At 40.0% G+C, this 22,027-nt stretch overlaps 1 protein-coding gene across 2 annotated transcripts; it reads left to right on the forward strand.

The window, feature by feature from the left end:
- Window positions 1-13,333: 13,333 nt before the first annotated feature.
- si:ch73-52p7.1 (uncharacterized protein LOC100321084 homolog) lies at window positions 13,334-21,820 on the forward strand. Of its 2 annotated transcripts, none has more exons than XM_067421120.1 (3): window positions 13,334-13,608; window positions 14,999-15,154; window positions 18,628-21,820. In XM_067421120.1, the coding sequence occupies exon 3, from the start codon at window positions 18,660-18,662 to the stop codon at window positions 19,281-19,283; it is 624 nt and encodes a 207-aa protein (XP_067277221.1). In that variant the 5' UTR covers window positions 13,334-13,608; window positions 14,999-15,154; window positions 18,628-18,659; the 3' UTR covers window positions 19,284-21,820. The 2 variants fall into 2 exon arrangements, with proteins under 2 accessions (XP_067277221.1, XP_067277222.1); XM_067421121.1 differs by lacking the exon at window positions 13,334-13,608 and adding an exon at window positions 13,838-14,285.
- Window positions 21,821-22,027: the final 207 nt, after the last annotated feature.

The following is a 22,027-nucleotide window of genomic DNA, read 5'->3' on the forward strand; positions in this document are numbered from 1 at the left end:
ATATACCTGACTTCTGAACATAATGCTGGCTATCTTGAGACATCCAACATTACGGGCTGACCGGTTTAAAGTGTCAAGCCCTGAGCTCTTTGCAACATTTCCTTAAATACCCAGAAACAAATGTACAAACTCTTTCAAATGTAAACACAAGTTCACAGTGGGAATTTGCATTGATCAAGACTTGTATTGATGTAAAGGCCAAATGGCTGAAAGCCACACCCACCAAACTAATACAATATATCTCTAAACTCTTAAAACATTGATTATCTTTTGATTAACTTCTGTGAGGATGAGATCTTTGTACCAGTCGCACTGAGACATTTCAACGATATCAAACACATATAATACTCTATCGTGTGGATTGACATTGTAATATAGAGATTCTGGGTGTATTTTCAGTGATCTCAGCATTAGACAGGGAAGGAATTGGGGGAGAGGAAGTCAATAGGGAAAGATATAGATTAGCAGATAGTGAGGTGAGACTTGCGTCTCCATTGGTGTGTGAGGGACAGTTCAGATGTTAATTTCCTTTATTTTCTCAGAGAGTCCTTGTTCTTCATTCGACATTTCGGCATATACTAGTTTTTTCAGTCTTACACATGTTCTTAAAAACGTTGTGGGAAAAGCGATTTACCGCGATTAGCGATTGAAGTTTTCTTTCTAAAACATTAAAATGTTGTTATTAGAATCTTAAAAGATTACAATAATGTTCACAGCGGGGCACCTTAAGAATGAGCTTTTCACTCCTTCCATATTGTGAAATGCAGAAAAAATATAATATATATGTTTGTTTGTATTGAACATTGATGAAGCAACAGATTTTGCATGAACATTTTTTAGATCAAATAATATGATCAAAACAACCACTTTAGCAAAACTTTGTTCTGTTTATTTTGATAAATAAAAATTAAGAATGTGTTCAATAAATATAGCATTAAACATGTTAATATATATATATTTTAGAAATAGAAACAAAATTATAAAAATAAATAAATAATAATAATTAAGATTCTGAAAGCATTGAAGGAGATGCCATAATAATTTGATTCATCATTCTTTGAATGGCTTTCATTATAAACATTATGATTATCTCTAAGGTGGACACCCAAATTAATATATGATACTTACAATTTGAAAAAGGTCAGCCTGTGTTTTATTATGATGTTAATTATTGTATTTTGTCCCAAATACCACTTTTACATATTCTTCCGTTTTTGAAAAACAAAACGGAAAATCGTTTACAAACCCTTTCTCTCAAAATATAAACATTAATTCTCATTTTTAAAATGGTCAAATATTAGCTCAGATCAGCACAGAATCATGTTTGCTCTGCTGATCGTGATCACGTTACGGATCAGACACATTCCCACGTGCATCTTAAAAAGCGAGATGTTTCGGAAATATTGAGGCAAGTTTTTGTGCCATCTAGTGGTTTAGAGAAGAATAAAATCGAAGGAGCCTTTAGCCCGCGGAGCCAGCCCCGTTGTGCCCTAAAATATTTTCATTACCTTGTATTTACTTGCAAGTATTGATGTCAAAATTAACGTTTAATGCATACAATTCCCAGAATGCTTCGCTGCCCTGTGAGGCCATTCCCAAAGCCACCGCTACTGGATTACTGTGACTGAGTTAGAGAAGACAATGAAAAACTGAACGTGCCTGTTCAATATAATGAGTGAGTCACCGCGTGAGTATCACAGCACTGAGCACTAACTGCACGAGTGAGATAAATGAGCTGATGAGCTCTCGTGATGAGAGCTGAGGTAATCGCAACTACACTCGCAGCATACATACACAACGCGAGTTCAGTCTGGCGTGTTTCAGTTCATGCCTTTGCAAGCTTAACTTTCATAGAAATTAATTTGAGAAGTTAAAAGACTTACATTGCTCACCATATCTCTGTTTAAATGAGTGCCTGTAGCTGAGCTGAGCTCTGAGTGTGATCTCCATCCCAGTTCAGAGATGTATAGAGACCAAGACTTGAGTAAAAGTACAAGTGCTCTATCAAAAAAGTGACTTGAGTAGAAGTTGAAGTCCTCTTTAAGCTCCACACTTAAGTAGAAGTACAAAAGTATTCAACATTTTTTGTACTTAAGTATTGCAAGTAGTTTGTTTAAAAAAATACTTACACAAGTACTGAAAGTAAAAGTATTATGTTATAGTTATTAAAGAAAGAAGTCAAAAGTTTGTTTGAACAACATATTTCATCACCAAAAAGTTTATTTTGACTTATCTCTAATTATCTACCATTTACAATTGAATACAATTTATAGCTAACAACAAATCTACTGTTTATTAAAGTCTAAGTTTATTAAATTAATTCACTATATAAACACATTCAAGGCTAATATGCCCAATACTGAAAAAAACTGAGAATTTTTTTTTATTTACTGAAGGTTACAAATGGAATTATATTAATTTACAATATATACACATTTATTATCATTATGCCTAATCTGATGAAAATGGCTTTGATAATATTTATAGGTTCGTTAATTAGGCCTAGGCTACATGAATATGAATCACAGGCATATTTTCAACTCAAAATGACGAAATTAGACATGATTATTCATTTGCCTGAATATTTTTGTCTATTGTTTAACATTTCTAACTTAAAGCAGCAGCAGCAGCTGTCAAACATAAATGTTTATTTCAACTGCTTACATTTCTCTCACTTTAGGTTGTCGAGTTGTGCTGCTAAAATTCGCGCTCATGGCCTCAGCAGTTTCTGTGTGAACATAAAGCCCGCCTACTCTGATTTGATTGGTTTTCTCAAATATTTTGACATTGACGAGCGGTGACAGACCAATGAGGCTCAGATTTACACACACACACACACACACACACACACACACACACACACACACACACACACACACACACACACACACACACACACACACATGTCGTGTTTTCATGTTTTTTGGGGACTTTCCATAGGCGTAATGGATTTCATACTGTACAAACTGGACATCCTATCCCCTTACACTGCCCCTGCCCCTAAACCTACCCATCACAGGAAACATTCTGCATTTTTACTTTCTCAAAAAAACTCCTTCTGTGTGATTTTATAAGATGTTTTCCTCATGGGGACCTAAAAATGTCCCCACAAGGACAAGGATTTCGGATATTGCCATCTTTGTGGGGACATTTTGTCCCCATAACGTAGGGATTACCAGGTCACACACACACACACACACACACACACACACACACACACACACACACACACACACACACACACACACACACACACACACACACACACACACACACACACACACACACACACACACACACACACACACACACACACACACATTGTGTTAACAATCACACACACGTGTTTAATTGCAATATTTTTCTATGGCTAATGCTATGACTGACAGGAACACAAGCATTATGTGTGTAAGCATGTTTGTTAAAGTTCAATTTATTATGTTCAATTACTATGACTGAGAGTGACACACATACGTTATATTGAAAAGCTAGTTTTGAATAAAAAGCTTTACAAATATATATTTTTGCCATAATCCATATTTCATAATGTTACATCTCAGGGTATGTTACACCTAACCCAGACTATGGGGTGAACTGTAACATTTCACTCCTCGTGTTTTAAACTAAACCATGTATTTTCTGTTTGTGTTGCAAAGATAATAGTTATCTCACAGCAGACACTTGTAACTAGTTTGAATCACATTTTGAACACACTGGCTTAAAAGTTCTCTGAGATATAGACAGAAAGGTAAATGTTACAATCATCCCCGGCCTCCCCGAAGATTACAGTAATATCAGATTTGTCTTATTTTAAATAAACACAAAAAAAAAAATAGAGATGAAAAATAAACTTCAGTGAGAAATGTTTTTTTGCTATGGTTAAATAAATGTTCAGTGATATCTTCAAAAGACTTTTTAATTTTGACTTAAAAAAAAAAGATTTCTCTGAATAATGTTGATATAGCAACGAGTAAATACACGTTTCATCATCCTGGCGTGTGTGGAAAGTTTTAAACCGTGTGTGTTATATAACTAACCCCGCGTTAGGCTGTGCCCCGCTCCACATCTCTGCATTTCAACTATCTTTGTAAAGAAAATTATATGACCAATAAGCCACAACGTTTTTTTTGGTCACCATGGTCAACTTTTCTTTTTAAGTCATGACTCGTAAAGCAGATGTGATTTTACTGAACTTAAGCTTTCAAGTTGAATTGGGAGTATTTTTTTCTTCTGTGTCCCTGAAGTGTACGAGCTGATTTCCTCTCCAATTTCTGAACATTTAGTTCTCACATTTGTCACATCCGTGCCACCACAGCCACAGAATTTGTGCACATTTCAGCATTTTATTTACTGCACGAGGAACCACATTCAGGCTTAACATTTGAAAATGGGAACTTGAACAAAGAATAACACAAGTTTTCAAATGACTGTCTTTTTCTTTCTCAGGATCAAAGATGAATATATGAATTTATTAATATATGAATCAAAATATGAATTTCTTTGCACAGCTATATGTAAAAAAATGTAAACGAATATGTCATACTGATGTTTAGGTATCGCTTAAATATTATACAGAAATATTATCCATGACTGTGGGAATGGGATATGGTTTACTGAGCCACTTTTTTGCTTTTGCTGCATGCTCCCAAACTGGCAACTCTGTCTGCTCTCAGACTGAACTTCTGTCGAGGTTAAATTTCAGCATTATTCCTATCAGCAAAACATGACACCTGGTCATTAATTATTTACTGTAAAGGATTAGAAAATATCTGCTAACTCATATTTTGATGCTCTCCAACAGACATTCTACTGACTATACACCGATCATAACATTATGACCACCTTCCTAATGTTGTGTCGGTCCCCCTTTTGCCGCCAAACCAGGCCTGACCCATCGAGGAGTGAACTCCACCAGACTCCTGAAGGTGTGCTGTGGTATCTAGAATCAAGATGTTAGCATCAGATCCTTTAAGTCCTGTAAGTTGTGAGGTGGGGCCTCCATGGATCAGACTTGTTTGTTCAGCACATCCCACAGATGCTCGATTGGATTGAGATCATAACCAAAGTCAACACCTCAAAGTCATTGTGCTCCTCAAACACTTCCTGAACCATTTTTGTTTTGTGGCAGGAGCCTTATCCTGCTGGAAGGGCCACAGCCACCAGGAAATACTGTTTCCATGAAAGGGTGAATCTGCAACAATGCTAGGTGGTGTATGTCAAAGTAAGAACATTGCCCAAAGCATCACACTGCCTCCACTGGCTTGCCTTTTTCCAATAGTGCATCCTGGTGCCATGTGTTCTCCAGGGAAGCCACACACACACACACACCTGGCCATCCACGTGATTCACCAGATCAGGCCACCTTCTTCCATTGCTCTGTGGTCCAGTTCTGATGCTCACGTGCCACTGTTGGTGCTTTCGACGGGGTCAGGGATCAGCATTGAGTATCCTGACAGCTTTCTATCAGAACCAGCATTAACTTCTGGAGCAGTTTGAGCTCCAGTAGCTCGTCTGTTTGATCGGACCACACGGGCCAGCCTTCGCTCCCCACGTGCATCAATGAGCCTTGGCCGCCCATGACCCTGTGGCCGGTTCTCCACTGTTCCTCTTGGAGCACTTTTAATAGATACTGACCACTGCAGACCGGGAACAGCCCACAAGAGCTGCAGTTTTGGAGATGCTCTGACCCAGTCGTCTAGCCATCACAATTTGGCCAAACTCGCTCAAATCCTTACACTTGCCCATTTTTCCTGCTTCTAGCACATCAACTTTGAGGACAAAATGTCCACTTGCTGCCTAATATATCCCACCCACTGACAGGAGCCACGATGAAGAGATCATCAGTGTAATTCACTTCACCTGTCATAATGTTATGCCTGATTAGTGTAAGTAACTTTGCATGTAAAGTGCATGTCAACTTATTCTACTAACCTGAACAGTCTGCGAATACTCTAATGAGAGTTAGTTGGAATGTAGAAATACAGTGTAATCAGATAGTTACAGTGAAATGTAGAAATGTACATTCTCTTGCAGGCACTTAGAAAGAATGAACAACATAAGAACACTGTCACTTTCTAACTCCATTGCTATTATCAACCTTTCACAAAAATGCGAAATAGTCAAATGTAGTTATACAAAAATAGTCAAATGTAGTTATACAATTCATATAATACAATTCATCAATTATCAAAATGATTGATATTTTTGAATGTTGCATATTTGCTTAAAACTTTCTAGTGACATATACCCTATATGTGTGAAAACACACAGCACAACATGTGTTTTAGTGAACTGCATATTTTCTCCTGGGCAACAGTGGAAACTTTCAATAACTTTCCACTTCACATAACAAACCCACTAGCCCGTGTCTTGTTGCGCTGCATCATTTTTTGACATATTTGTGTCCTGTTTGGTCTGTAACACCTACTGCTTCTGTAAAAAAGGAGGATTCCTCCTCTGGTCGTTTAATGTATTGCACTCCAAAAAAAAGAAAAGAAAAGGCAAAGTTCATGTGATTCATTGCATGATATGAGTAGAAAGCTTGTTTGTGGGCAGTTCTGCCGAAATGCTACACAGTAAAAACAGAAGTGTTAATTTCACTCCTGTAGAGTTGAATTTGACTCTGTTTCAGATAACATTTATACGTGCCCATGACCAAGATTTTTGTTTAAATTTTACAAAATGTATAAGGTCCTTTGACTGATTTGAAACACTATTTTAACCTCAGTTTTACATTCACCAGTTCACTTTAAAGGTGCACTATGCTAGCCTGGGGTGCGTTTCCCGTACAACGACGTAGCTCGCAGATTAACCACCATAGTACGATGCATCTTTGTGAAAACGAACGACCTAGTCACGACTGTTTCCCGAAACCATGGTACCTGTGTCGCAGATCCATAGTTCAAACTACGTCGGTATGAGCCGTCGTTCTTCTTCTTCTTCGATCTAATGGCTGACTGGAGACATGAGCACATAACTTGGTTTTATTTTCTCTTTTCTTCGACTCGAATTAAGCTTTTGAAATGACGTTACGTAGGAGTCTTGTAATATTGAATGATTTGTTTGTTCTGCAATACATTATACACACAAAGAGTTAAAATGTGCTCTTTTCTGATCCCAATGTCAATAATTTCACAATTTCAGATAAATAAATTGTGAAATTATTGGGTTTTGAAAAACTGTGATGCGCGGTTGTGGATTGCTTATTTTGCTCAATCTTTCCCATTTTTGTCTTCTTGCCATTCTGACGTGTTAATGAAAATGACACGAAAACCCCAATTTTCAATGCTTAAAATTGCAGTTCTTTTCGAGAAGGTTGTGGAATATAGTTAAGTCCAGCTATTTTCAAAGCTGAAAAATAGCATTACAAATGCTGAAAAAAATAAAATCTGGCCAGAAATCACTTAGAAAATAAACGGTGCTAGCTATGGATATGGACAAAGCCCAGACAAAGTCAGGAATAAGTGGAAGGACTTTGCAAGTGTGAAAAAACAGAGGGCTGCAGCACGTAAGAGGGAAGCAAACAAGACCGATGGGGTATCAGTTCAGTTCCTCCTGTCCCTACAGAGGTAGACACAGTTTTGGCCATCCTGGGGCCTGGTGCAATGGAAGGATCCTTGGAGATATGGATTCATGTGCATCAACCAGGCCTTTGCCTTCAAAGGCCAGGCCTCCAACATCAGACCCTCTCCAGTCTGGCCCTTCAACATCAGGCTTCACATCTTCAGAGGGCAATAAGAAGAAACAATGCTTTAAATTCAGTTGTTAGCTACACTGCATTATTATGCTGTTGGAAATGTATGGAGGTGATGGGTGATGGCCTAATGGGTGGATGATAGAAGTACACATGACTCTTTTGTGTGGGCCACTTCTGCAGTTTGCAGGTTGCTGAAGAGGGTCATGGCTTTGGTTATAGCTGGCTGCTGGAGACATGTCCTCTTTACCCATACGTCCTGTCACCTGTACAGCATTCAGTCACCACTGCAGTTTAAACCATTTGTTTAATGTGACATAATTTCGGTTAAATATTTGGTTTCTTTGCCGATATGTATTAAATGAACACTTAAAAACATTTAAAAAAAACTTTTTTAACATGCAGATATACATACACCCTCTCTCTCTCTCTCTCTCTCTCTCTCTCTCTCTCTCTCTCTCTCTCTCTCTCTCTCTCTCTCTCTCTCTCTCTCTCTCTCTCCCTATTTATATATATATGTGTATGTATGTATGTATTCACACACAAACACATATGTAGAGAGTATTCTATATTCTAATTCTGTAAAAAAAAAAATTACTCATTTATACATTTTTTTGTTCCTTTAGGTACATTCATTTAAAATTTAAAATTAATTTACTATTGAAATACTGTAATCTGAGTGTTAACATTTTATATAAGTGAAAACCTCTAACACACTGTTTTACAATATTGTTATATGAGACATTAAACAAAGATAACCCACTTGACAGACTCCCCGTTTCTTTGCACAAATGAAACAATGGCTGCGTTCTAATCGGCAAGATTAATGCTTTCAGAGGGCACTTCGAAGGGAGAATAATCGCGAAGGCCACGCTTCTATATAGTTTCAAACTGAATTTGTAATAATAATAAAAAGGCAATTTATGTGATAAACTTAAACCACAACTTTAAGTCTTTTAAACCACTCAAAGTGGATGGTGAAATCTTCTAAATCTTCTAGGGCACAGGGTCGATAACTCTGAATAGAACACAGACCCAGGTGCGGCGCAATCAAGGACGTCGACACAGCAAAATAACAACGAACTATGACTCTAACCACAGGTGGAGAGCTGTCGTTCCAACGACACAAATTTGCGATGCAGTTTGCGAATGTTCGTTAGAACTATGGTTTCGGGAAACACTGAATCTTTGAACTACGTTGGTAACGACTGAACTTGCGACCATAGTTGGCTAACGATGCTTTTGGGAAACGCACCCCTGGATGCCAGCCGAACTTAGCCCCGCCCACACATTTTTTAGGTCGGGCAGTTCGGTCTGGCCTCGCTCAATAGAGGAGTAATTATCTCTGAACAGAAACTGTTTGGACCAATGAAATCATCAGGGCGGGGCTTTAGACGATGACGGACAGATGATCAACAGTAACCTAATCACGTCATCAAAAGGGCTTGGACTATATTTACTCGAATCCTAAACGGAGAGCTTGTTTGTATCTGCATTCACCTTCATAATTTCTCTCAAAGATGATGATCATGTTGGGTAAGTACTCTGTGTATCAATAAATTCTTTAATTTTTTACAACACCGGCAAAGATCGTTTATTCCAGCACGTGTGCAGACAGGGTTGCCAAGTTTTTACAACAAAATCCGCCAACTACTAGCCCTAAACAATAGCTTCTCGGGGGGGGGGGGGGGGGGGGGGGGGGCTCTGTCAATTGAGCTCTGTCTGTTGACATTTGACAATGTGTCGCTTCGTTGCTCAGATTAGTCTGCTCCATTGGTCTGTGATTATGAGGCGTGTTTCAACTGAACCAGGAAAGGACCTAAAGGTCTATCCAATTGATGTCTTTCCTGGTTCGGTTGAAACACGCCCCATAATCACAGCCCAATGGAGCAGTTTCAGACTCACATTCTGACTAGAATTGAGTATAACCACGTCAGGCTAACACTATGCAACTTTCCGTTCACTGGAGGGCGTCTATTCTTAACAAATGCGTAGTTTGATGACCCCAAGTGTGAGCGCAGTATCTTGGGACATGTGGTCTTCACCTCACAGCCGGTGGAAAATAGGACTTTGGCAGAAATCACATTCATGCATGCGGTTATTAACGTTACTGTAGTCTAAAGCAGAGCAGGACCGAGTGTTGTGGAGCTGAGCACGGCTGCTGGAGCGATTGTTACACAAGCAAACACCGGGACTTTTATTATGACGGGACGGGACACAGTCGCCGGGCGCCTGCACAGATCCGCTCTTCCGGTTATGATTATGAGGTAATGCAGCTCTGTTTATCATATTAGATACATTTAAGTGTGTTCAAAACGATGTTATGACGTTACTCCGTGCGTTCACTTGTTCACACTGCTAAGAGTAAAGCGCTCCTGCCAAATAAAAGCCGAAACCGAGGGTAGCGCAGATGTGACACGATTGACAGGCGACTCCCTCAGACGCTATGCTGAAACGTCCCGGTCTTTAGCTAAAATAGCAATTTTCTCACAATTTACAAATAGTTGGAAACATTTGGGATATTGTAAGTACTCAACTGAACAAAATATATAACACTGGCCTAGTGGTTTTTGGATATTTTACTGCAAAAATACTACATAGTGCACCTTTAAAATGTCTTGCATTATGACATTTTTTAAATGTAGCCTGTATTATTACATTTAGCTTCTCACACGCTACCCCGTATGCATATTAGCCCCGCCTCCACTCACTCATAGCAGCTCAGAGACCCACTCGGTCAACTGTAGTAAATGCTACTCAATTTAGCCATATGGCCCTGTTTACACCTGGTATTAAGATGCGTTTTGGTTGATCGGATCACAAGTAGACGAGTTTTAATCTGTCTCTTTTGTCCACTTTCAATCCCTTCTGTCCTGATTTCTTCAAGTGGAGGGTCTATGGGCGGGGAAATGTATGGGCTTTGTCAGATCTTTCGATCCAATGAACAAAATAGGTTTATGAAATGTACATCTGAACACACACAGACAACAGAAAAACACATCAGTTTTCATTTCTGTTCTGACAGACACAAGACCAGCCGACCAGCTGTGAGTGTGTGTTAGAAATCAGGAATGGTGTGAGATAATTGAGCTTTGGGACGTTTTTCCTCTTTAAATCAAACTTCAGTCTCCAGCTGTCATTGCCTTTGAAAGTTAGTTGCGCTCGCACCATGGAGGAATCACTTTTTACATGTGAGCAGAAAGACTGAACGCTTCTCCAGAGAGGAATCCTTTCATTTTTAATATGTAAAAATGTGTGTGTGCTGCTGTGTGTCCCAGTGTGTGTAATAAGTGTATGTGCATTGTGCACCGCCTATAGGCACACATTTAAAACACACAAAAAATACTGCACTGTTGACTTTAGAGCACGTTTGGGTTGTTCAATGGTGCAATAAAATTTCATTGTCAATTTTCAAAATTTCAATAAAATTGTCGTTTTCAGTTTCTCAAAATAGCAAACACACCAACAGTGCTCCTGAACACACCTGGTTTAGACCACACGCCCATGGGTGAACAGATACACCAGTGCATTTGCTATTTAAACAACGTAGAGCTGGAAGTGAAAATGAGAACTGTGTCGGGTTGAAACTATAGCAACAGACATCTGTCGCGGCTTTTGTCGCATTGTGTCAGATGTACGATAGGGCCCTTGGAAGTGATTGAAAGTGGACAAGCTCAAAGTATTTTAAACCCTGTTTACACCTGTGTTTAGCGTCGACTTGTGATCCAAACGACCAAAATGCATCTTAACACCAGGGGCCTGTACCATGATGGTAGTTTAACAAACTCAGGGTTACAGGATTCGTTTTGAGTTGACAAAACCAAACCAATCTATTCAGGCTTTGTTGGTCCCATGATGCTGATCATCAGCTTGCTCTGTCAACTCAGGCTTTGATCCTGAGTTCAGGAGTTTAGCTGTGACATCAGCAGTGAACAGCCAATCACACGCTGTGACATCAGCAGTGAAGAGCCAATCACACGCTGTGACATCAGCAGTGAAGAGCCAATCACACGCTGTGGATTTTTCTCTCTTCTTCAGATTATTACATGAGAGAAAAATATTAAGAATTAAAAAAAATGTACACAGCAAGAAGAAAAGAGCTGTCTAAGAGGACAAGTAAAGAAACAATATTATATGTCAATGCAAGTAAAAGTTATGAAGTTAGTTTAGTTGATAAATTGAGAAAATTGAACATTTAAGCTCCGTAAACTTCTTTTTATTGATTTTAAACTTATTTGTATGACTTTATGTAGGCTATTTATATTAATTTTAACAAAGTGCCTATTAAAAATTGATGAACTAAAATGATAAATGTGTAATTGATTAAGGGTATAATAATTACATAAATTATATCTAAATGATTCAAAACTATTTTTTTTATTATAAATAAGCATTGTTAAAAGCCAGACTCTTTAGTCTTTAAAAACCATTTGCTATGTGGTGACCTTTAATTTGAAGTAGAAACAGGGGGAGTGGCTTTATTGCATCAGAGGTGTGTCCCTTTACTCACAGCTGATTGGTCCAGTTTCAGTTTGAGATCTCATATCCAGAACATAACCTGCCCCAGAGCAGGTTAGCCATGGAGCGTAAGTGGTGATGAACACAGCTAAAAGCCAAACCACTTTAATGGTACCTAAAACCCAGGATTGGCACAAACTAAGCTTAAACTTATCTGGCTAACCTGCTAAACCGGCTTCATGGTACAGGCCCCAGGTGTAAGCAGGGTCTATGTTTGAAGCAGACACAGAAGAAGAGGAAGAGTGGATTATTCAGGCTCGATGTATTAGCCTGACAAGCCGGACCCACATCAAGAAGTTTGGTCTGGAAACTCACCATTGACAGCTCAATCCGAGGGGCGGGATAAACGGTTGTCTTTCAAACTCCCTCTGCATGCAATTGGATATCGCTACACCAACCAGAGCAACGGAGGTGAAACAGAGCTAATTGACAGATTAAACATTCACCGTATCCGGTCGGCAAAACTCCGAACACATCTTCCATTCGTAAGAATGACTTCAGTGCCGTTCTTTGTTCTTTTTTTAGAGAAAAGCTTAACTCCAAGTCTTCCAGAGTTGCGGTCAAAGCTGATTCGAAAGACCGCCGTTCGCCAGTTTCTGTGTTTACTAGAAGCACGCAAACGCAACTCTGCTGTCATTATGTTAAGCCCCGCCCACCGACTCTATACACGATGTGATTGGCCCAACCAGAGTTTGGCTTTTACAGCTCAGAAGTGTATTGAGAGTTGCTAGATACTCGCGGCACATTAGATTTGCTGCCGCTAGGGTGCGCCTAGATTTCTAGGCTATCGATGTATCAAAATGGGGATGCTTTTGATGTATCGCTCCCAGTGTTGGACACATAATAGCAGTTGATCTGTTTAGCCTTTGGCTTGACTGAGTAATCAAACAGCTAATAATGTGACACAAACCACGTTCTCGTTCGCCATCTCAGAGTCAGACAGCTGTCTTTAAAAATCAGCGTCCTTAAATCTCTTTAAAGAACCTTCATTCTTCATACGAAGAACTTTCATACATCAAATACATAGTTCACCATCTATACATGTTCACAACAATTCATACATTGTTCTTCAATAAAGCTTCATTCAGTGCTTAGATTTCCAGCTCTTCAGCAAAGCTCACCCGTCCTGCTTCACGCTCAGGCTTTTATGGTCATGGTCCAGGCATCTGCGCTTGACTCATATTTTTTATTGGCCGTCTCACATTGTTCCAGTTAACATTTTCCTCTTGGCTTAGCTGCTCATGCATAGCAAGATGCTGAGGACACCGTCTTGAGGCTCTGTGGATCCGGTATAAGCCCAACCCCGCGGTCCATGAATGATCTGAGAGATCCTCAGACGAGCGGACGGTGAGATGGACATGTGCTCGGCTGCCTCTCGGCATGACAACCACAAACAGGTATGCCGTTTTCTGCTCTTTCTTTGTTTAAACGTGACTTGCTGTGAACCTTTCAGCACTCAGAAAGTCAAGTCTTAGTGTTATAAAAGCCATATGTGGACAGTGTTTATCTAAAGACAATCTGACCACTTTAACAACACATGCCAATAGCTGCCTTGGGAATTATCTTATGACAAGACAGATGTGTTTCTTAGCTTAGATTAACTGGAGGAAACAGTGAGTCAGCAGAGGCACCGCTGCCAGGAATGGAGAAAGACTGTAATGAGAAGCTTTATGAATGGGTGCACTATGTAGATCCTTTATTCAGAGCTAAAAGGATGTAAGGAGCGATGCTAGTTGAGAATGAATAATGTTTACACCGTTTGCTCTGTGCGAGAAGGTGAGATGGAAAGTACGAGCTCTGACACGCTGATGAAGTGTGAACACACCCTGCTGTTATTCAGGAGAGAAAATGGAGGACAGCCGCCTGCGTTCTGGACCAGGCAGGATAAATAGTGCTTGCTGACGGCGGGTCACCTCCGGCCAGATTTGTTGCATAATAAGAAACTAGAGCATAGTTTAAGACTCTGGAGGAAGAAGCCAGCCAATCAGGACTGGTGCTGAGGAATGTTTGTGAGAGTCTAGCTCATAGAACCGAAACCTCAGGGCTGAAGTAGCCAGACAGAGCTGATAAAAAGGTAAAGCTGTTGTGTTTTTTTGTTAGAGCTGCTATTTAGGGTTCTGTCTTCAAATGTGAAACCTTTTAGAGGTTTCCATCATGGGGTCATTTTATGGATCTAGTTTTAATGATTTCATATTTTTGTAATTCTTTAAATTGTATTAATTAAACAGCTCATAAATATACTTTATCACTAGAAAAAAAAAAAAAAAAAAAATTAAATATGAAAGTTTTATGCAATATTTTAAGACGTTTCTCCTTATATAGAACCGTGTTGTCTGGAAGCTTGATTCTGAAAAAAAAAAAAAATGTCATTACTTTTTATTAAAAGGTAAAAATTTTAAAATGGTAAAAACTTTTTTTTCTCACAAATCTGATTTAGTTTTTGCAATTATTTTTTCTTGCAATTCTGAAATATCTATTGCCATTTAGATTTTTTTCTTCTTCTTGCAAATCTGATTCCCCCCACAATTTTGAATGACTCAGAAATGTGTTACCTCTCGCAATTACCATGTATATTTTTTATTATGTACGGAAACAAGCTTTCATATTTTTGTCATGAAGTGATCTTTATTGAGTTTAGAACCCCATTGTACTGAGAGTTCAGAAATCGTGGTTAACCCATGGTTAATGGTCAGACTTGTCATGTGGCCCTCTTCATGCTGACCGTCTCAGATGTGTCCTGATGGACAGTGTTCACCATGTTCTCCTGGATGTTGTGGTTTTTTTCAGCCGGCTGAGACGACAGCTCAAACGGTCCCCTTAAACCATGGCACTGCTCACTGCGGGCAGCACATCAGACCTTCAGAGGGCTGAGGCTGCTTTATAGTCCTCTCTACATCTTGCATTGGCTGACTACACCTTCTCACGCTTCTCTGAAACGATCTGGTGGGTTGCAGTTCTTTCACATGTAAAGATTTGAAGAATTGGCTCTGTTCTAAAACTCTGTGCTAACTAGCTGCCTGACAGAATGTTAAGTCACACTCTGGGTGTTTCCAAAAGGGGAACCATTCTGCTTCCTTTTGAGATTCTTAAAGTCCCCATGAAATGAACCTGAAGTTCTTTTAGTATGAATATGTTAGCCTCACTGTTATCTGTAAGCTAATGTGGCTCCAAAACAAAGACAAAATTCACATTTAAAAGATATAAATGTTCAAAATGTACAGTCTCTCACTTCAGCCATTTTGGATCAATCATTTTAATGACATCCCTCCGCATTTCAGCACGCAAGATTTTCTGTCCAGTCAAATGCTTTCTACAATCTGAATCTACGTTATAACTAGACGCTGAAGCTGCGGCTAAAATCAGTCACTTGTTCACAGATTTACGGTTTTCTACATGGCGCATAGTGCACTATATAGGGGATAGAGAACGATCAGACAGTGCACTTTATAGGGGATAGGGAACGATCAGACAGTGCACTATATAGGGGATAGAGAACGATCAGACAGTGCACTATATAGGGGATAGAGAACAATCAGACAGTGCACTATATAGGGGATAGAGAACGATCAGACAGTGGACTATATAGGGGATAGAGAACGATCAGACAGTGCACTATATAGGGGATAGGGAACGATCAGACAGTGCACTATATAGGGGATAGAGAACGATCAGACAGTGCACTATATAGGGGATAGGGAACGATCAGACAGTGCACTATATAGGGGATAGGGAACGATCAGACAGTGCACTATATAGGGGATAGAGAACGATCAGACAGTGCACTATATAGGGGATAGAGAACGATCAGACAGTGCACTATATAGGGGATAGAGAACGATCAGACAGTGCACTATATAGGGGATAGAGAACGATCAGACAGTGCACTATATAGGGGATAGAGAACGATCAGACAGTGCACTATATAGGGGATAGGGAACGATCAGACAGTGCACTATATAGGGGATAGGGAACGATCAGACAGTGGACTATATAGGGGATAGAGAACGATCAGACAGTGCACTATATAGGGGATAGGGAACGATCAGACAGTGCACTATATAGGGGATATAGAACGATCAGACAGTGCACTATGTAGGGGATAGGGAACGATCAGACAGTGCACTATATAGGGAATAAGTGCACTATATAGGGGATAGAGAACGATCAGACAGTGCACTATATAGGGGATAGAGAACGATCAGACAGTGCACTATATAGGGGATAGAGAACGATCAGACAGTGCACTATATAGGGGATAGAGAACGATCAGACAGTGCACTATATAGGGGATAGAGAACGATCAGACAGCGCACTATATAGGGGATAGGGAACGATCAGACAGTGCACTATATAGGGGATAGGGAATGATCAGACAGTGCACTAAATAGGGGATAGGGAACGATCAGACAGTGCACTATATAGGGGATAGGGAACGATCAGACAGTGCACTATATAGGGGATAGAGAACGATGAGACAGTGCACTATATAGGGGATAGAGAACGATCAGACTGTGCACTATATAGGGGATAGGGAGCGATCAGACAGTGCACTATATAGGGGATAGGGAACGGATCAGACAGTGCACTATATAGGGGATAGGGAACGATCAGACAGTGCTCTATATAGAGGATAGGGAACGATCAGACAGTGCACTATACAGGGAATAGGGAACTATCAGACAGTGCACTAAATAGGGGATAGGGAACGATCAGACAGTGCTCTATATAGGGGATAGAGAACGATCAGACAGTGCTCTATATAGGGGATAGAGAACGATCAGACAGTGCTCTATATAGGGGATAGGGAACGATCAGACAGTGCACTAAATAGTGGATAGAGAACGATCAGACAGTGCACTATATAGGGGATAGGGAACGATCAGACAGTGCTCTATATAGGGGATAGGGAACGATCAGACAGTGCTCTATATAGGGGATAGGGAACGATCAGACAGTGCTCTTTATAGGGGATAGGGAACGATTCAGACAGTGCACTATATAGGGGTTAGGGAACGATTCAGACAGTGCACTATATAGGGGAAAGGGAGCGATCAGACAGTGCACTATACAGGGGATAGGGAGCGATCAGACAGTGCACTATATAGGGGATAGGGAGCGATCAGACAGTGCACTATATAGGGGATAGGGAACGATCAGACAGTGCACTATATAGGGGATAGGGAGCGATCAGACAGTGCACTATATAGGGGATAGGGAACGATCAGACAGTGCACTACATAGGGGATAGGGAACGATCAGACAGTGCACTATATAGGGGATAGGGAACGATCAGACAGTGCACTACATAGGGGATAGGGAACGATCAGACAGTGCACTACATAGGGGATAGGGAGCGATCAGACAGTGCACTATATAGGGGATAGGGAACGATCAGACAGTGCACTATATAGGGGATAGGGAACGATCAGACAGTGCCCTATATAGGGGATAGGGAACGATCAGACAGTGCACTATATAGGGGATAGGGAACGATCAGACAGTGCACTATATAGGGGATAGGGAATGATCAGACAGTGCCCTACATAGGGGATAGGGAACGATCAGACAGTGCACTATATAGGGGATAGGGAACGATCAGACAGTGCCCTATATAGGGGATAGGGAACGATCAGACAATGCCCTATATAGGGGATAGGGAATGATCAGACAGTGCCCTACATAGGGGATAGGGAACGATCAGACAGTGCCCTATATAGGGGATAGGGAACGATCAGACAATGCCCTATATAGGGGATAGGGAATGATCAGACAGTGCCCTACATAGGGGATAGGGAACGATCAGACAGTGCACTATATAGGGGATAGGGAACGATCAGACAGTGCCCTATATAGGGGATAGGGAACGATCAGACAATGCCCTATATAGGGGATAGGGAATGATCAGACAGTGCCCTACATAGGGGATAGGGAACGATCAGACAGTGCCCTATATAGGGGATAGGGAACGATCAGACAATGCCCTATATAGGGGATAGGGAATGATCAGACAGTGCCCTACATAGGGGATAGGGAACGATCAGACAGTGCCCTATATAGGGGATAGGGAACGATCAGACAATGCCCTATATAGGGGATAAGGAACGATCAGACAGTGCACTATATAGGGGATAGGGAACGATCAGACAGTGCCCTATATAGGGGATAGGGAATGATCAGACAGTGCACTATATAGGGGATAGGGAATGATCAGACAGTGCCCTACATAGGGGATTCTATTGAAATCAGTATTTTAAATCTCCCATCCCATGTGTGTTTGTAAGAAGAGCGCTGCAAATCGTAACTTATTTTAGCTGTCAGCAGACACAATGCAGCTCACTAGATCTTGAACAGAGCCATGACTAGTGCTATTTGTCTGAACAATAACTCCTCCACTGAACCATAATTCTTCCTTCCAGCACATGCAGGTCTTAAAGAATCCCTTTCAGAGATGATCCTGTGCATTCAGATGAGTTTGGCAGTGCTGTACTGCATACTGTGGCTCGCCTCGCCTGCCCTCCTGCGCTCTGAATTCAAGGTGGCCTACGTGACCGAGCGCAACGTCTACATGTGCACGTGTGCGCAGGATCCAGGCTTCTGTGAGAAGATGAACTCCAGCGAGTGCAGCAGCTGCAGAAACCTGTCAGTGCTGCAGTCATCAGTCCAAAAGAAGCATCTGACGGTGTGGTACACCTCACCTCTAAATGTGGCCCTCCTGCTGAACAACTCTGAGATCCGGCACCTGTCGCTGGTCCAGTGTAAGCCCGCTGACGACCCTGTCCCGTTCGAGTACTTCACAGTGCGCCGTTTGGAGACTCTCACGGTCACCTACCCGATCTGGAAGCCTGGACAGAGTTTCGAGGTCACTATAGGCAAGGACAGGGACGCTGCTTATCAGGAGGAGGCGAGAATCGCTGTCATTCATACCTCTGTGCTGACCGGGAAAACAGAGCTGAAGTCCTACACGGTCCAAACCAAAGTGGATCGCAGTGGCATGATGTCCTTCCCGGACATTTTTATGTCTCGCAACGTGCTTACGGAGATGTCCCGGATATTTGTCACTTTTCTGTACTGAGAGAGGCATTGCACCACATGTGGAATTTAAACGCTTCACTGTAGATGTAACACAGTTGTTGCTGTCACTTTAACACAAATATTTGTTGTGCATAGTTAGTAATGTATTTACAGCAGGGGCCAAAAGTGATGTCCGGAGTTGGGGATATTTGTTTTCAAATGATTGGTTCACTTTAAAATTAAAACTAGCCTATGATTTACTCACCTTCAAGCCATCCTAGGTGTATGACATTCTTCTTTCAGACATTCAGAGATATATTAATATATATCCTGACATTTCAAAGCTTTATAAGGGGAGTGAATGGGGTCCATTGAGTTTAAAGCCCCAAAAAAGCACATCTATCCATTATGAAAGTGCTCCACCAGGCTCAGGGGTTAATAAAGGCCTTCTGATGTGAATCGATGGGTTTGTGTATGAAAAGTATCCATATTTAAAACTTTATATAGTAAAATATCCAGCCTCTGCCATACCACCTTACATATTCCAGGGCCGCAACAACTATAGACATTAAGGGAGACAAGTCCCCCCGAATAATTAGACATTAGACATCTGATTTTGTTCATCAGAGAGAAGAAAGTCATATTCACCTAGAATGACTTGAGGGTGAGTAAACATATGAAACATATTGTCAATATGAGGGTAGAAAAAAAGCACTAAGCCATGTTAATGTATTTATAACAAACAATTATTTGTGGAAAAAAGGCAAACAAACAAACATTTGGCATGTTTCATTGAGTTATCATCACAAATAAAACAATCGACTCTAAGCACAGTACTCAATATGCTTACAAATTATGCTTTTAAATAATATTTGAAAAAAAGTTGAAGATTTCCTAGTCCAGAAATCACTTTTGGCCACTACGGTACATAGAATATACAATTAAATTGTATGAGTACTTATTACATACATTTCAAACAACAAAATATTTCTTTCAGAATCAAACATTATGATACAAAACAAGAACAAGTTATTTTCTGACGACTGTAATTTGGGCTTTGCAAATGCGCTGCTGTTTTATTGAGGATTGAATTATCTTCAGATGAATTGGATTTACATTAATTATGAAATAAAATATTATTATAATTTTTTTTAATGTATTTATATAAATAAAAAATGCCAAATAATTGTGTGCCGATGATCGACCAAGTCCTAGTTGTAATGTCTGTTTAAATCCAACACAGGGTCTTTGGAAAGACTGGAAAGAAGTTGCTTCTTGCACGTTTCGCATGACACTTTCAAAGTGATGTCATCCAGTGAGTGGAGGCGGGGCTAGAAGTGTGTTCAGTTTGATCAGAAACAGAAACACGCTGGTTGTTGGGGAGTGGGGCTTAAAGGTTAATGCTTTCTCATTTGAAAAAAATAACACTAAACACTACCCTAAACCTAACCGAAAGCAAACGTGAGATACAAACACGTGCTGAAGCAACCCTGCCATACCTGCTGATTGGCTACAAGTTTGTTATTCCAAATGGTGGAATTGGACAAATGGTGGACAAATGGTGTCTCCTCCGAATTTGCCTCACTGGCACGACATGCTCAAAACCCGTCTCCGGCGCAATAATTCCGATCTTTCATGTATTCATACTCTTGTGTAATCGACGCCCCATCCTAAATAAACCCGTCTCTTCCGTGATACCCTGAAATTTTGAATATTCCAATCTAATATGATTTCCGACCTGTAAGGTTGCCAGAATAATAATCTTACACGGTGTGTTAATAGGCCAGAGGAGAACTGGCACACCGACTGAGTCTGGTTTCTCCCAAGGTTTATTTTTCTCCATCATGCCCTGGTGGAGTTTTGGTTCCTTGCCACTGTCGCCTTTGCCTTGGCTTGCTCAGTTGGGGACACTAAAAATATGATTAAAGTTATTCAACTTATTATACAAATAAAATAAATGAATTAGGTCTTATTTAATTCTATAAACTATAATACTGATCTGCCAACATTGTCCCTATAAGATAAATTAAAATAAGCTGATAACATCACTGTTTTCTCCAGTACGACTGTTCAGCCAAATCTAATTTTGTCGCAATATTATCCTGTTTGACACTGTGAAGCTGCTTTGACACAATCGTGATTGTAAAAGCGCTATATAAATAAAGTTGATTGATTGATTGATTGATTGATTGAAATTCCACTCGGCCCGTGTCCTTTTTCTAAAACGGTTTTGAAATAAGACTTACCCCACCTTTAAGCTAGTCCCAGACTAAAATGCATGTTTGACAGAGGCTGGACAATACTCAAGTATTTTTACTTTCCAAGTCATTTTGTTTTTCAACTTTATCAGTGTTCTTCTTCTTTGTAAAACTTTTACTAAACAACCTTCCAAAATATAATATTATACTTTTTACAGCAATACATTTCATATTGAATATCATTAAATACTTAATTACATTAAAAATGTAGTGCTGTATACTTTTACTCAAGTAAAAGTATTCAAAGTTTTACTTGAGTACAAGTAAGAAAGTACAACATTTTTAGTGTAATTAAGTATTAAGGGTAAGGAAACAACAACTTGTTTTAATGAAATGTAGTTAAGTAAAAAGTATGACATTATATATTATATGATTGTAGTGAAGTAAAAGTTTTCTAAAGAAAAACACTGATAACGTATATACTTAAAAATTTAGAAAGTAAAAATACTCCACTTGTCCACCTCTGATGGTTGAGCTGTTTTAACTGAAAACAATTTGCACTGAGATATTTTAAAATCAGTGCCATTGTTTTATCCCAAGATGTAAA

The sequence above is a fragment of the Pseudorasbora parva genome, chromosome 17, assembly GCF_024679245.1.
Source record: "Pseudorasbora parva isolate DD20220531a chromosome 17, ASM2467924v1, whole genome shotgun sequence".
In the NCBI taxonomy this organism is placed as follows: Eukaryota; Metazoa; Chordata; class Actinopteri; order Cypriniformes; family Gobionidae; genus Pseudorasbora; species Pseudorasbora parva.

Excerpts from the sequence above, each read along its gene's own strand:
- si:ch73-52p7.1 (XM_067421120.1), top strand. The coding sequence starts at position 18,660 with ATGATCCTGTGCATTCAGATGAGTTTGGCAGTGCTGTACTGCATACTG.